Source organism: Phaseolus vulgaris, chromosome 4, assembly GCF_000499845.2.
Source record: "Phaseolus vulgaris cultivar G19833 chromosome 4, P. vulgaris v2.0, whole genome shotgun sequence".
NCBI lineage: Eukaryota > Viridiplantae > Streptophyta > Magnoliopsida > Fabales > Fabaceae > Phaseolus > Phaseolus vulgaris.
The window spans coordinates 32,606,232-32,621,067 of NC_023756.2; the positions used below are offsets into that span (position 1 = coordinate 32,606,232).

General features: G+C 46.9%; 2 protein-coding genes across 2 annotated transcripts; both read left to right on the plus strand.

Annotated features, from left to right (window-relative positions):
* The first annotated feature begins 6,308 nt into the window (after positions 1–6,308).
* Positions 6,309–7,304, plus strand: LOC137838674 (uncharacterized). Its single transcript, XM_068647908.1, has 2 exons — positions 6,309–6,721; positions 6,803–7,304. Exons 1-2 carry the CDS (start codon positions 6,309–6,311, stop codon positions 7,302–7,304), a joined length of 915 nt encoding a protein of 304 aa, XP_068504009.1.
* A 1,461-nt stretch (positions 7,305–8,765) lies between these two features.
* On the plus strand, positions 8,766–10,058 carry LOC137838676 (uncharacterized). Its single transcript, XM_068647909.1, has one exon. The coding sequence runs from the start codon at positions 8,766–8,768 to the stop codon at positions 10,056–10,058; it is 1,293 nt and encodes a 430-aa protein (XP_068504010.1).
* The last annotated feature ends 4,778 nt before the right edge of the window (positions 10,059–14,836 follow it).

A 14,836-nucleotide genomic window follows, 5' to 3' on the forward strand; every position in this document is an offset into this window, starting at 1 on the left:
TGTTTTGAGTCTGACAGCACTATGAAGAAATTGATTTAACTGCTTTTTGAATTTCTAGCCGTTGCAGATATTTTCCAAAGGGAGAATCTTGGTCAAAGGATCTGTGTTGAAAGTTGATCACGTTCAGAAATGATTTACAACAGTCATAAAGGAATATATTCCAAAATCTTGGAAATTCAAGAGCCTTAATGACTAGTCAAAGATCACATGTGAAGACCGTGTGATTTTCAGCTTTTTCTGACATTTTCAGTACAGAACAGAGTCAAGTCCTCTCTTTGAAAAATCAGGTACCCATTGAATGAAATTAAATTCAAATTGATTCTCTTTCTACTATAAAATCAGGTGCAGATTTCTTTCATCAAGAACAACCAATTGCAACATCTCTTGCAACATCTCTTGCACCATCTCTTGCAAAATTTCTGTGTAGTGAGTTTTCGTCTCTGCTGTCATGGAATCAACTCCTCCCACCTCTAAAAGAGTCAAAACCAGAGCTGTAAGGTCTGGAGGAAGGCTTGAAAGCTGGTTTTTTGGTGACACCGATCTCATTGAGAAGTATAGATATGGAACAAGTGTCAAGAAGATAAACAACCCCAAGGTTGTGTGCTTTGACTGGTTGAAAAGTCAAAAGCTTGACAATGTGAGGAGGCTTCTCAAGGACCAATCACTCAAAAAGTTTCTGGAGCTCAAAGGGAACATATATCCAGATATGGTGAGGGTTTTCTACACCAACTTGAAGTTTGAGGGAAACAACTTAGTCTCTCATGTGAAAGGTGTGGAGATGGAGATAACCCATGAGGTTTGGGCAGCTGTTGCTGGGCTTAAGTTCTCTGGATTAAGAATCAATAAAGGAAACCTTGGTGTGGTGGAAGATTTCAACAAAATCCAGTTCTACAAAAGTTGCTTGAAGAACAATCAATCTCAAGTTAGCACATGCTCGGTTGGAGGTTTGAAGCTTGATGAGAGGTTGCTTGCTCTCATTTTAACTTGGATTCTAACTCCAAGGGGGAGTAACCACTCTGTGTTGACTGAAGAAGATTTGGTTTATATCTTCTGCATCACCAAGAAAGTGAAGATCAATTGAATTCACATAATCAAAGAACATATGCAAAAAGCCATGAGGTTAGGCGATTACCACTATCCCTATGCTGTTTTAATATCTAAGTTTCTACTCTATTTTGAAGTTAATCTTGAAGATGAAACTTCTAAGCTGGTCAAGTCAACTCAAGAGTTGAACAATGGATCACTCAGCAAGATGGGCTTTACAAAAATAGGTGGAAAGTGGATAAGTAAGGATGATGATCATGGTGCATCATCTAGTGGTGCTGCTCATCTTGAACAAGATGAACCTGCTAACATGGATGTTCAACATGAAGATCCAGCTGAAGATTTTCAAGATGCAGGTCCTAGTGCTGATGCTCAACATCAAGGAGAAAGAATGCAAACCATGTCTCCTTTTGAAAGACTCATGGTGAATAGGTTAGATACCTTTGCTGAAAATCAAAGGAGCCTTCATGATCTGTGTGTTAGTAACTTTCACAGGATTGACACCAGGTTTGACAACATGGATGCAAGGTTCATGACTCTGGACGAACAGATTGAAGCTGTCCAGAATCAAATCTTTGATCTTTAGTTTGCTGATGAAGAAGATTGAAAGAAAAACAACCGATTGGTCATGAAAACAATAGATTGTTTTTGGCTGTTCTCTTTTCTGGTTTTAAAATTTCTTTCCTTCTGCTGTTGCTGGTTTATTCTGATGTAATGGGAACAATGTTTTTTTTTTATCTCTTATCTTTGTCTATTTGTGAAGACAAATAGGGGGAGATATATGTTGTGTTTCCAATTTGTTTTAAGTTTCTGTTTTTCAAGTTGTTAAAAATAGTTTGGGTGATGTTATTTGGTTCTGATATTAGATGTTTTAAGCTTTAATTGTTTATCTATATACTAACAGAATATCGGAAGTTCAATGTATTGCTCAAAGTTCTATTGCAGGAATTGCTTCTGATTTAATCAAGAACAACACAAGCATCAGAGATTTGTCTTCATCAAATAGGGGGAGATTGTTTAACCAAGTGGTGTTCAATGTTTTGAAGAATCCAAATCCTTTGAAGGATGATGAAGCCTCTGCTTTGCTTGATGCTGCTGTGCTGGATTTAACTTTGTTCTGGGGTAGTTTAAATATTGTAATCAACCCTTTGATTAAATCTCAAAGTAATTAACATCTCAATTTTAACAAAGCAAAATGTTTTTCAAACTAAGTTGAAACAACCGATTGTTTTGTCGAAACAACCGATTGTTTACACTTAGGTGTTTTGAGAAAGTTTGAAAACTGTTTTTGAATGGTGAATTTTGTTAAGTAACAAAACAACCGATTGATTCGAGGAAACAATCGATTGTTTGTTTTGAAACCGTAACAAAAAAATTGTTTTCTTTGACTGAGCTTTAAATGCTTTAACTGAATACGCTCCAGTCATTAAATGCTTTGACCAATCTATTTTAAATGCAATTAAGAGTTTGTTAAGATTTGATAACAAACTATATTCTTAGATATATTCTGAAAAACTGTTTTTAAGTTTTAAGAATCTTGAAACAAAGTTTTGATCTAAGAGTTTTTCAAAGAGTTATGAGATTGCTTAAGAGTAGAGAGATTCATCAAGGTGCTGAATAGGATTCTACTTGTATTGATTTCAGATATTCATCTGTAACAAGTGTAATCTTTGTAAACTGCTGAACAATTCGTGTGGTGTTTTGCTGAGATTGGCTGTGTGTTCTTGAGGTGTTCAAGATCAGCAATCTTAGTGTTGGCCAAGGAGAGTGTGTTTCTTGAGGTGTTCAAGGTCATTCTCTTGGTTGTGGTGATCAAGTGGTGATTTCTTAGTGGATATCCTCAGGGTTTCTGAGAAGACTGGATGTAGCTCTTGTTTGGAGTGAACCAGTATAAACAACTATGTACAATCTCTTTATCCCTAACTCTTTAATTTCAGTTTGTTTGTTGTTTGCTGATATAAACAACCGATTATTTTGAAGAAACAACCGATTGTTTTTTCTAGTTTTACAATTTTGCTTGCTGTTTTGGCTAACTGAATTACTGAATCAATTGGTTTCTGAAATAAGTTCATTCTAGGTTTGAAAAGTTTGCGAAAAACCCCTTTAAACAATTCACCCCCCTCTAGTTTAAAGCGATCTTTTCTAACAATAACCTCCACATCAAGTCTACTCTTTACTGATTTTCCTTTACTTAGAGTATCTAACTTGGGCGTTGGCTTACACACCAAGTCAACACTTCTATACTTTCCTTTTTTTAGAGCATCTAAGGTGTTGCCTTACAACCAAGTCAACTCTTAAACAATTACTTTTGTTTAGAGAATCTAACTCGGGTGTTAGCTTACACACCAAGTCAACTCTTAAACAATTATTTTCGCGACACATTACTACCCCACAAGGCTACTCTCAACTTTCATCTACAGAGCCTGATCTCGAGTGGTTTCACCAACACCGAGGTCGGTCGTATTACCTTTCCCTGGATGAACAATTTCTCCACAGAGTGCCTACTCAAATTTTCTAACCGAGTGAGGTCGTCTTATCTGTCTTTAGCCAAACAATCTTAGTTACAGCTAAATATGATTTTGGGCACCTGAACTCAGAATCTTACTGAGAAAAAGTCGTCCCTTCTAAATCACCTTAAACTTTAGAACACCTTTTTTTGGAATCTTACCAAGAAAAGGTAGCCTTATCTGAAAACAATCTGCATTTAACGCCTGCTCGGGTATCCTACCATGACAGGTTGCTTTACCTGGCCTCAAACAATTCGCAACCTCAGAGCGCCTGAACTTGGAATCTTACCAAGTCTACTCTTTAATAATTTATTTCGCTGAGAGTATCTGACTTAGGTGTTGGGTTACACACCAAGTCAACTCTTTGATGTTGAGGTAGGTCGACTTACCTAGCCTCAGCCAAACAGTCTTAAGCCAATTCAGGGTGCTTGAACTTAGAATTTTACTGAGAAGAGGTTGTCCTATCTGAATTATACGGGCTTCGAGATGCTTGAACTTGGAATCTTACCAAGGAAATAGATCGCCTCGTTTAATCATTTCATAATCAATTATACACACATGGCGCTTACTCGGATAAATCACCGGTTAATTCGCCTTATTGTGTGCCAACAGGATGCATCATCTTTCACGAATAGTTTTCATTGGGTGACCTCATTAAAAAACCCTCTTAGGGTAAAAAGATTGTCCCATTAATTATTCGAATTGTTCATTAAACATTGACAAAATATTTCAACTGAAATAAAACTTGAGGTTTGCCCCATTCCAAGTCCGAGGTATAGCTCCACCCTCAAGGGTTTCAAGCGTGTCAGCTCCGTTTCTGAGCACTTCCACCACGCGGAATGTGCCAGTCCATTTGGCAGACAACTTATTCTCTAGTTGGTAAGGATGAGCCTTTCGCATTACCAAGTCGGCAACCCGGAACTGCCGAGGTCTCAACTTGGACTTCTGTTTCAGCTCCACCCTTCTTTTCAAAGCTTCAGCCTTGATACAAGCTTGTTCACGCACCTCAGCAAGTAGATTCAGGTTTACCTTCCTCCCTTCGTTAGATTCTTCTATCATGAAGTTTTGGAAATGAGGTGAGCTTTCTTGGATCTCCACAGGTATCAATATTAACTTTTAATTTCTATTTAATTATAGTGTAATAGACAACCGGGAGGCTATTACGTTATGCAATGAATGGTTACCATTGTAAGACTTGACATTAAAAGTGATTGGGACCAGGTAACATGATGGTAAATTATTTTTATAATTCTTTAAGATATGTGTATCTTAACACTAATTTATGTAAACCTTATTTTGTAATGTAGTTCTTTATGGATGAGCAACCACTGCCTTCGGCCGCCATATCATAGCTGTCGTTTTAGTCCTTTAGAGTGTAATGAGATAGGTTGGGTATAAAACGACAACTATAGTAAAAGCCGTTGTTTTATACCTCATACATGTATTATATATACAAGTTATGGGAAGGTATAAAATGACAGTTTTTACCATAGTCGTCTTCGTTGTTTGAAATGTAACACGGTGACTAAATAATCGTCTTCTTTTCTTGAGGAGAAAAGACTACACGTTGAACAACAACGCTTAAAAGGTCGTCATTTTACGGCTAAAATAGTTATGGTTTACACCTTTTCTACACCACTATATAAGTATATCTATATATACATATATATACATATATATATATATATATATATTAAGAATGTATTCTGATGCGGTCGGTCATCGGTAGTTGGTGACGTCAGCAAAGGATAGCCACGTGGACCGTTCTTAGTGGAACACGTGGGCCAAGGAAGCAGATGAGTCATTGAGAAAGTCACCCAGGGGGTGATCGGTCGTCAGGGGATGGCGGTCAGAGAGGGTGCGCGATCAGCGCCTAAATAAGCGCCCGAAAGCCGAGGGCGTGGCGCTATGGTGCACCGATCGGTCATCTGGTGTGAGCGATGATCATCGGGTTTTCGTGTTGCACGCAGTTAAGCTGGAAACGAAGGACGTTTCCCAGCGAGAGCGTTGCATACGAACCTTGTGTGGCAGGGTATCAGAGAAAGGAGAAGTTATGTGCTTTGTGGTGTCGTGCACGAGAGTGGCCTAAGAGAGCTAGTCGCCAGTCAGTGATTGGTGCTCTCCTAACCCATAGCGTGCATGGAGCAAAGCAGAGGTGATCGTTCACACAGTAGGTGATGCCTGGTGCGTGCGCTTAGCCAAGCCACACTTGGTATTCACACTGAGGTTGCACGAGACACCTAGTGAAAGAAACGCGCTAAGTTATTTCATACACGAATAACTTAGGCGCGCAACAGAGTATATAAAGGCATTCCACGCTCATACAAGGGAGGTAAGATTCATTCTTGCAAGTTACTAGTTTACACACAGAGAGAGAGAGAGAAAAATCACAGAGTGCACACGAGTCTCGCTGAGATTCTTAGTTCTTAGTTCTTTGGTAGTTTTGCGAGGCTGACTTGAGCGTGGGAGTGCAATCGGTCGCTAGAGGCGCCGTTTGTTGTGTTTCGTAGGTTTGCTTGGAGTTCTTGTGGAGTGCTTTGAGCGTTCTTGCGGAAGACAGAGTTTGACGTGGCGAATCCTTCGACGTTCGAATCCCTTGCGAGATCATTTGGTGCCGACCGTGGAGCCCGTGTGAATTCGTGATCCCATCCACACTTTGCTGCCAGAATTCATTTGTTCTTGAGATTCTTTGCTGAAAAAATGAGAAAGACAAGGCAAACTTCAACCGCGCCATCAGCTGAAGAAGGAGCTGTGACGATGGCGCAGGTCTTGGAAATGATGCGAACGTTGCAAGACAATGTGGCAGCGTCAAGAATGGAACAAGAAAGGATGCAAGCGGATTTAGCTGCATCACAGAGCAGAAACGAGGAGTTGGACAGAGTGAATGAAGAGTTGTGCAAGGCGCTACAGGCGCAAAAGGAACGCGCAGCGAAGGAAAGAGTGGTGCCGCCGCCGTCTCCCCCCAGGACTTTCCCCATTCCTTTCTCATCTGAGATCATGAGTGCAATGGTGCCACCAAACTTGGTGGGGGTGAAAGCCTCGTTTATCGGGGTGGAGGATCCAGAGACGCATCTAACGGCGTTTCACACCCAGATGATGCTCTCTGGGGGTTTGGATGCGGTGTATTGCAAGCTGTTCATGAGCACCCTGAGCGGGATTCCTCTGGAGTGGTTCGTGAGCCTACCAGATGGCCACATCACTTAGTTTCAACAGTTCTCTAAGTTGTTCATGGAGCAGTATATCGTGAACAGGGCACCCCCAGTGGTGTTGTATGATTTGTTCGACGTACGAAAAAACCAAGGTGAGTCCCTCAGGGACTACCTTAGTCGTTTTGGAGCCCAGGTGGTGAGGCTGCCCAGCAAAGATGAAGACATGCTGTTGCATGCATTCAAGAAAGGGGTTTTGCCGGGCTCTTTCAGTGAATCTTTGATCAGAAATCACCCCAGCACCTTCGCGGATATTAGGCGTCGTGATGTGGCACACATCGTACCAGAAACGGAGGTTTCTGAGAAGAGGGGAAGCGCGGCCCCGACCAAGTTGCGCGGAGGACCGAGCAAGTCTCAGCAACCAATGAGGGTGCATGAGGCAAAAGAAGGAAAGAAGGCTCAGGGGAAGCCTCGCCCTTACGAGCCTAGGAAGGACCAGGGCAGGGGGCGCGCGAGGGAGAGCAATGAAGCCCTAAACAGCCTCAAGCAGCAAAGGAGTGTGTGCCATGTTACCTCGACACCACCGCCGGGTGTGGACGAGAGGTGATCGGAGGTGGAGATGGTAAGAGGTACACAAGGTGATGTGGAGATGGAGGAAGCAGTGCCGGGGGGCTCGGGGGTGGCCCAAGAAAAAGCTGAGAAAGAGAGCATAATCGCGCCCCGCGAGTCTGGGATCGCGAGGGCGGTCATCGCCAGTGAAAGGAGGCCCCACCCTGCTGAGGGGTGGGTGCAGACGAAGATCCAAGGAAAGAAGTTCAAGCTGGGAGGACCGCTCAGCGAGGACACGCGACGAAAGATCGCCGGTGTGATTGAGAGGCATCTGGACGCGTTTGCGTGGTCAGCCTCAGACATGCCAGGTATTGACCCAGACTTTCTCTGCCATCGCCTTGCAATGGACCCTCAAGTCCGACCGGTGCGACAGAGAAGGAGAAAGTTTAATGAGGAAAGAAGGCATGTGATCCACGAAGAAACCCACAAGCTCTTGGTCGCGGGGCACATCAGAGAAATTCAGTACCCAGAATGACTGGCAAATGTGGTACTGGTGAAGAAGTCGAACGGCAAGTGGAGAATGTGCGTGGATTTCACCGATTTGAACAAGGCGTGCCCCAAGGACTCCTATCCCCTTCCCAGCATAGACGCCCTAGTGGATAGCGCGCTGGGGTGCAAGCTTCTGAGCTTCTTGGACGCATTCTCAGGCTATAACCAGATCAGGATGCATCCGATGGACGAGTGCAAGACCACGTTCATGACTGAGCGGTCTTGTTACTGTTATAAGGTAATGCCATTCGGGTTGAAGAATGCGGGAGCCACCTATCAAAGGCTGATGGATAGAGTGCTCTCGCCTATGCTGGGAAGGAATGTGCAAGCTTACATGGACGACATGGTGGTGACTTCACGAGAGAAGGAACAACATGTCGCTTATTTGGAAGAATTATTTACGACTATCGCCAAATACGGGTTGAAACTCAACCCAGAGAAGTGTATTTTCGGCGTAGAAGCTGGGAAGTTCTTGGGCTTCCTCTTGACAGAGCGGGGAATCGAGGCGAACCCCGAGAAGTGCGCGACGATCATGGCAATGAGGAGTCCAGCGTCGGTGAAGGAGGTGCAGCAGCTCACCGGTCGGCTGGCTGCATTGTCGCGATTCATGTCCGCCGGGGGAGAGAAAGGTCACCCTTACTTCCAATGTCTCAAACGGAACAGCAGGTTCGTTTGGACTAAGGAATGCGAGGAGGCTTTTGTCAAGCTGAAGGAATATCTGGCGAGCCCACCAGTTTTGTGCAAGCCACAGGTGGGCACCCCTCTCCGCTTGTACTTTGCTATGACGGAGAGAGCGGTAAGTTCGGTGTTGGTCGAAGAGCAGGGCCAAGCTTAGAGACCTATTTATTTCGTGAGTAAGGTGCTGCAAGGCCCTGAGGTACGGTATCAGGCCTTGGAGAAAGCGGCTCTGGCGGTGGTGTTTTCGGCGAGGAGGCTCAACCACTACTTTCACAGCTTCACGGTGGTGGTGATGACCGATCTGCCTATCCAGAAGGTGCTGAAGAAGCCAGATGTAGCCGGGAGAATGGTGAAATGGGCCGTAGAGCTGTCGGAGTTTGATATCAGGTACGAGCCCCGAGGACCGATCAAGGGACAGGTGTTTGCGGAATTCATCGTCGAGTTGTCATCAGGCGTTACACCTTCGGAGGGTTTGGACTTTCGCTGGGTCTTATCAATGGATGGTTCCTCCAATCAGCAAGGGAGTGGCGCTGAAGTAATCCTAGAAGGCCCAAACGGAGTGCTGATTGAGCAGTCGCTGTGTTTCGCCTTCAAGGCTAGCAACAACCAGGCGGAGTACGAAGCCTTGATTGCTGGAATGTTGCTAGCAAGAGAGATGGGAGCAAAGAGTTTGATGGCCAAAAGCGACTCTATGTTGGTCACTGGGCAGGTGACAGGAGAGTTCCAGGCCAAAGACCCTCAGATGGCTACATATCTCGAGTATGTATGCACCCTGAAGACGTCCTTTGCAGAGTTCGAGTTGATCCATGTGCCGAGAGAGCAGAATGCCAGAGCCGACTTGCTTGCCAAGCTAGCCAGCTCAGGCAAGGGGGGAAGGCAGAGGACTGTCATCCAGGAGACTTTAAAGGTGCCTCGCGCGTTCGTGACAGACAACCAGGTACTTCAAGTGTATAAGTCAAAGGAGCGTATAGCGATCGATCATCGGTCTCTTACTCAAGAAACATTGAGAGCACCTAGGGTGAGAGCGCGACCAGTGAGGTCTGACGAGGTGATGGAGGTTTGCGCTGTTGGGAAGGCTGATACGTGGATAACGCCGTACCAGAGGTATCTGGCAGATGGGGTGCTTCCGCTGGACCCGACAGAGGCAAAGAGGGTAAAGAAAAGCTCAAGTAAGTTCACTCTTATTGATGGGGATCTCTTTAGATTTGGATTCACCCATCCGGTGTTGGTGTGCATGCACGGGGAGCAGTGCACGAGAATTATGTCAGAACTCCACGAGGGATTGTGCGGGAGCCATGTGGGTGGTCGCGCCTTGGCAAGCAGGGTTCTCCGTGCGGGGTACTACTGGCCAACGCTGAAGGAAGATTGTGTGGGGTATGCTCAGCGTTGCAAGCAGTGCCAGCAACACGCAGATTGGCACAAAGCGCCCCCTGAAGAACTGAGGTCGATTCATAGCCCATGGTCGTTCCACACCTGGGGAATTGACATCTTGGGACCCTTCCCAATGACAGTAAGGCAGATGAAGTTTCTAATCGTCGCCATTGGGTATTTCACAAAGTGGGTAGAGGCAGAGCCGGTCGCGTAGATCACCGCGCACAAGGTTCAACAGTTCGTGTGGAAGAACATTGTGTGTCGTTTCGGAGTGCCCAAGCGCTTGGTTTCCGACAATGGCACCCAGTTTACGAGTCACCAACTGAAGAACCTGTGTGAAGAGGTGGGGATACAACAGGTGTTTGCCTCGGTGGAGCACCCTCAAACGAATGGGCAGGTAGAGTCGGCCAACCGAGTACTGCTCAGAGGGCTGAAGAGAAGGTTAGAGAAGGCCAAGGGAACGTGAGCAGAGGAGGTTCCCAGGATCGTGTGGGCCTATCACACCACTCCACAATCTAGCACCCATGAGACACCGTTCAGCCTGGTCTGTGGGTCAGACGCTATGATCCCTGTGGAGATACAAGAAAGCTCACCAAGGTTTCTGAACTTCGTTGCTGAGGAGTCCAATGAGGAGAGGAAGGTGAACCTAGACCTCTTGGATGAGGTGCGAGAAGAGGCTAGGATCAGTGCCGAAGCTGTGAAGAGGAGGGTGGGGCGTAGGCACAACTCCAAGGTGAGACCGAGGCAGTTTCAGGAAGGGAACCTGGTGACGAGGAAAACACATCAACACGAGATGGAGAATAAGTTGTCCCCCAAGTGGACTGGCCCGTTCAGAGTGGTGGAGACGTTGGAGAATGGTGCTTATCGGCTGGAGACTTTGGAGAGGGGGGGGGGGGGGGGCGATCCCGAGAACGTGGAACGCCACACACTTGAAGTTCTATTTTAGTTGAAAATGTAAAGTAGTCGCGCTTTCGCGCTAGTATAAACAGTTTGAGCACTTCAGGGGCACTCTTCTTCCCAGAAGAGGGTTTTAATGAGGCCACCCAATAAAAAAGAAGTTATCAGTATAAGAGTTTGCAAAGTTTTAAAGTGAAAATCCTCCTCGCCCCAAGCGCGAGTGCAGGTAATCGGTTAGGCCTTCCTCGCCCAAGGCGCGAGCATGGCAACTGGTTTAAAGTCCTCCTCACCCCAGGTGTGAGTGCAGGCGGCTAAGGTTCGAAAAGCCAGGGGTGCTAGTAAGCCCAAGAAGGGAAAGGAAAGATTTCGAGAAACGCCTTTACCCAAGTGGCATAGCATCAATATTGGCGCAGTAGAACTCTTAGTCAAAACCCTTCTCACCCCAGGAGTGAGAAGGTGGAAGCACAACCCGATGTGTTAAGGGTCGATGATCTTGGGGCAGGCAAGAGGGGTTATCGAGAAACACTCTTCATCCCCAAAACGAGACATCATCCTTGACCGATCGGTGTAGGGGTCCTCTATGCACTTAGCACTGGAGCGACAAGCAATCTAGAAAGATATAAGGTAGAAGTAGAGGCGCGATGACTGATGAGTGGGTGGTTGTAGCATTCTGATCGTTTATCGGTGGTTAGAGCGTTGTTTAAGAAGTTTTAGACAAGTTCTTACGCGATAGGCCTGAGCAAGCAAAGCCACGCCAAAACAGTTATCAAGTGTTGTTAGTTGTGATCAAAGTCAGAAGATAAGAAGTCAAACACAGCGAAGATTTGTGCCAAGTTCGAGCGGGTTAGCAGTTAATCGTGCATGGCAAGAGATAAAAACTAAGAGATACACAACAGAAGAAACAGTAAGAGGAAAGTGGCATTTTATATATGCATAAGAGTTTTTACATGCAAAATTTATGTACAAGGGGATAAAGGCAAAACAGTAAATGATCAAGAGCGAATGATCTCGCCGTCCACCACCTCGAAGTCCATGGCGAACTGAGAGTAGTCAGCCTCCGGGAAGACACACTTAACTTGCTCAAGGGCCAAGTCGAAACCCTCAGCAAAGGTGTCAGCAGCCTCTTCCCAAAGCTTGGTCTTCTCAGCCTCGAGCTCAGCCTTGTCGGTCTCGAGCATGACCTTCTCAGTGACAAGGGTGGCGATGGTGGACTCGGCCTCCTTAACCTTGGACCCCTGATCATTGGCACGCCTCTCGTTCGCAACGAGAGCCTCCGCCAGATTTGCGATCTGTAGGCGCAGGAAGGCATTCTCGGCTTCAAGTTGGATTGCCCTACCTGTGGTCTCGACCAGCTCGACGTCAAGAGCGGCGACGGCGTCCCCCATCAGCATCTCCGTCTTGATGGTTTCTTGGACTTGCAGGGCGCGCCCTCTCTTGGCTTCTTCCACCATATCCCTCAGCATCTCATTGGTGCTCTGTAGGGCCTCGTAGTTGCTTTGAAGCGACTCCTTTTGGTTGATCAGCTCGCCCATCTTTCCCTCCAGCTTCTCGATGCGGCGATGTTGGGTGGAGAATTCCAAGGAAAGCACCAGCTGGCGAGCCAGATGAAGATCCACCTCACTCCCGCTCCACTTGACCAGCTCATGGTTTTGGAGCAGTTGCCTGGTCAGCTGGATGACCCTGGTGAGCCCTTCAGTGCTGGACCCCGAGGCTCGGTGGGAACTCTCACTACCACCCTCGGTCGTGGCGGCGGAGCTTGAGGGCGTGGTGAAGTTGAGGGGTGAGAGGTTCTGATGGAAGAGGCCCAAGCACAAGCCCACATGCAAGCCCACCAAAGGGTAGATTTGGGCCAACCATAGAGTTATGGCCAAGAGGATCCAAGAAGACGTTCTTTTACATGTTCAAATGCCATAAACTCTAGTGTAGAGTAGACTTTAATTTCTTGTCAAAATTAGCATAGGAACTTTATTTGTAATTTTCTTAGAATTAATTTTGGCACCTAAAACACCAACCTAGGTAAACTTAGAGTTTCTAAAAAAACCTCTAAATTTACCAAGGCCGGTCTAGAAAGCCCATGGAGGGGGTGAACATAAAAAAACTAGACACACCCCTCCCCATGTGCTCATTTGTGCACCCATGTGCCATGTGCACCCATGTGCTTCACATTTACATTTCATTTGGCTAGCATTAGGGTTGCATTATGGTCCTCCTTAGCCTATAAAAGGAGGAGCCTACACCTTGTATTTTCAAGTTTATTTGAGTATTGTTATGCTGCCCATTTTGTGCACTAGCTATACTTCTCCTAGAAATCTAGGCTATAAACTTCACTTCCTTCACCTTTCTTCATAGAGCTGGCCGAACCTCTCTAATTCATACTCATCATGCACCTTCAAAGCCATCACAACTCCTAGGAGGGCTTTGTTTCACTCACCCATTGCTTCCGCATCCATTTTACTACTTTGATTCAAGAAGAACACATGAAATGCCATCAGGTTCCCTCTAAGCGAGCAGCCCCGCTCCCAGCAGTTTGAGATGGTAAGGTAGGGGGTTGGCTGGCTGGGGGCGGGGAAGGAAGTTGTGCAGGGGAAGGAAGAGGGGCTGGAGAAGGAAGGCGTATAGGAGAAACCTGTGCTGGAGGGATTGGAGAGGCATCTCCCTCATCGCCCTCGGCTCCCCTTATCCTTCGTTGAACTAAAGGAGACCCCGAGCTCTCCTCCTCGATGGATATGACGGTGGTGGGAGCCTTCACCAACCGTTTCCTTTTCCTTTCACCCCTGGTCTCGGGGCCTTCAGCTGGCGTGACCGAGATGGGGGAGGCAGAGATAGGCTCGGAGGTGGCCTCAGTCCCCGAGGACGACCCGACAGCTCGTCGGCTCTTGGCTAGCGCGATCAGCTTCTGTCGTCGTTCTTTGGTGGAAGTCATATCTGCACCAGTGAAACATGGCAAAGGGTTAGTACACAAAGAGCCAAAGAAAGCAAACAAGGTGCAAAAGAGTGAATTAAGCTAATCAGCTTGGTGGTAGCATGCAGAAAGGGGGTTAACATGTGCAAGTATGACAAGTCGAAGAGAAGGAAGAGAGTGCAAACAAATGTATTTTTTGAGCGTCTCCGCGTCGAACTCGTGCTTGATAAGGGTGGAGGAGCCGAACTTAGCGCCCAAGCTCGAGAGTAGGCTGCACAGCTCGCGCTCGTAAGGAGCCATAGCCTCCAAGCCCCGAGGTTTTTTGAACTCTACCTTGGGAACCCAGTAGAGTGGGAAGCCCTCGAGTAGAGTCGGGCTATGCTCGTTGGAGGTGATCACGTAGAACCTACCCTTCCAGTCCTTGAAGGATTGTTGGTATAGGCCCAAGATCACTCTCCCTGTCACGCCGTTCAGGCTCACCCATGACCGATCGCCTGGGTTCTTGGCCTCGAAGAAGTGGAGGAAGACGTCGGTTGAGGGAGGGTGGCCGAAGTGGTTGCAGAGAATCTTAAACGCTCAGATGAAGGCCCAAGCGTTTGGATGGAGTTGGCAGGGAGCCACGTTCAGCTCGGTGAGTAGGTCCTTCTCAAAGAAGGTGAAGGGGAGGCGGAGGCGCAGTCTCTTGAAGATGGCAGAGTAGATGAAGGTGAAGGGCACTCCGTTGTTGGCCCTATCGTCCACGCATATTGGCATGCCTCGAGGGGGAATGCACACATTCAAGTGTGGTCATCCTCCCTGTCAAGGGCACAGGTGGGTTCGTCGGTGTCGCTGCTCAGTAGGTTAGCGAGATGGTCGTTGGGGAGTTGTGTAGACGTTTCGGCGAGCAGGTGGAGGGGACCCCACTGGTACACCCGTGCATAGTCGCGCTGAGGAGGCGCCGCTTGGGGGTGCGCACCCGTTGAGGGGGGCGCGCTCGTCGAGGGCGGTGGTGGTGCATTTGCGGAAGGCTGTGCACCGAAGGAGGAAGCGAGACGCGCGGTGGTTTTTGTGCGAGCCATTGCTCAGTAACTACAATGGAGAAAGAAAACAAGGAGTGAGGGACCAATGAAAAACATGGTTCAGCGAAAAACAAGAGGAAGGTGAGGAGAGCGGAAATGCTATGGTTTGAAGGGCGTGGCGAAGCGAAAGTGACG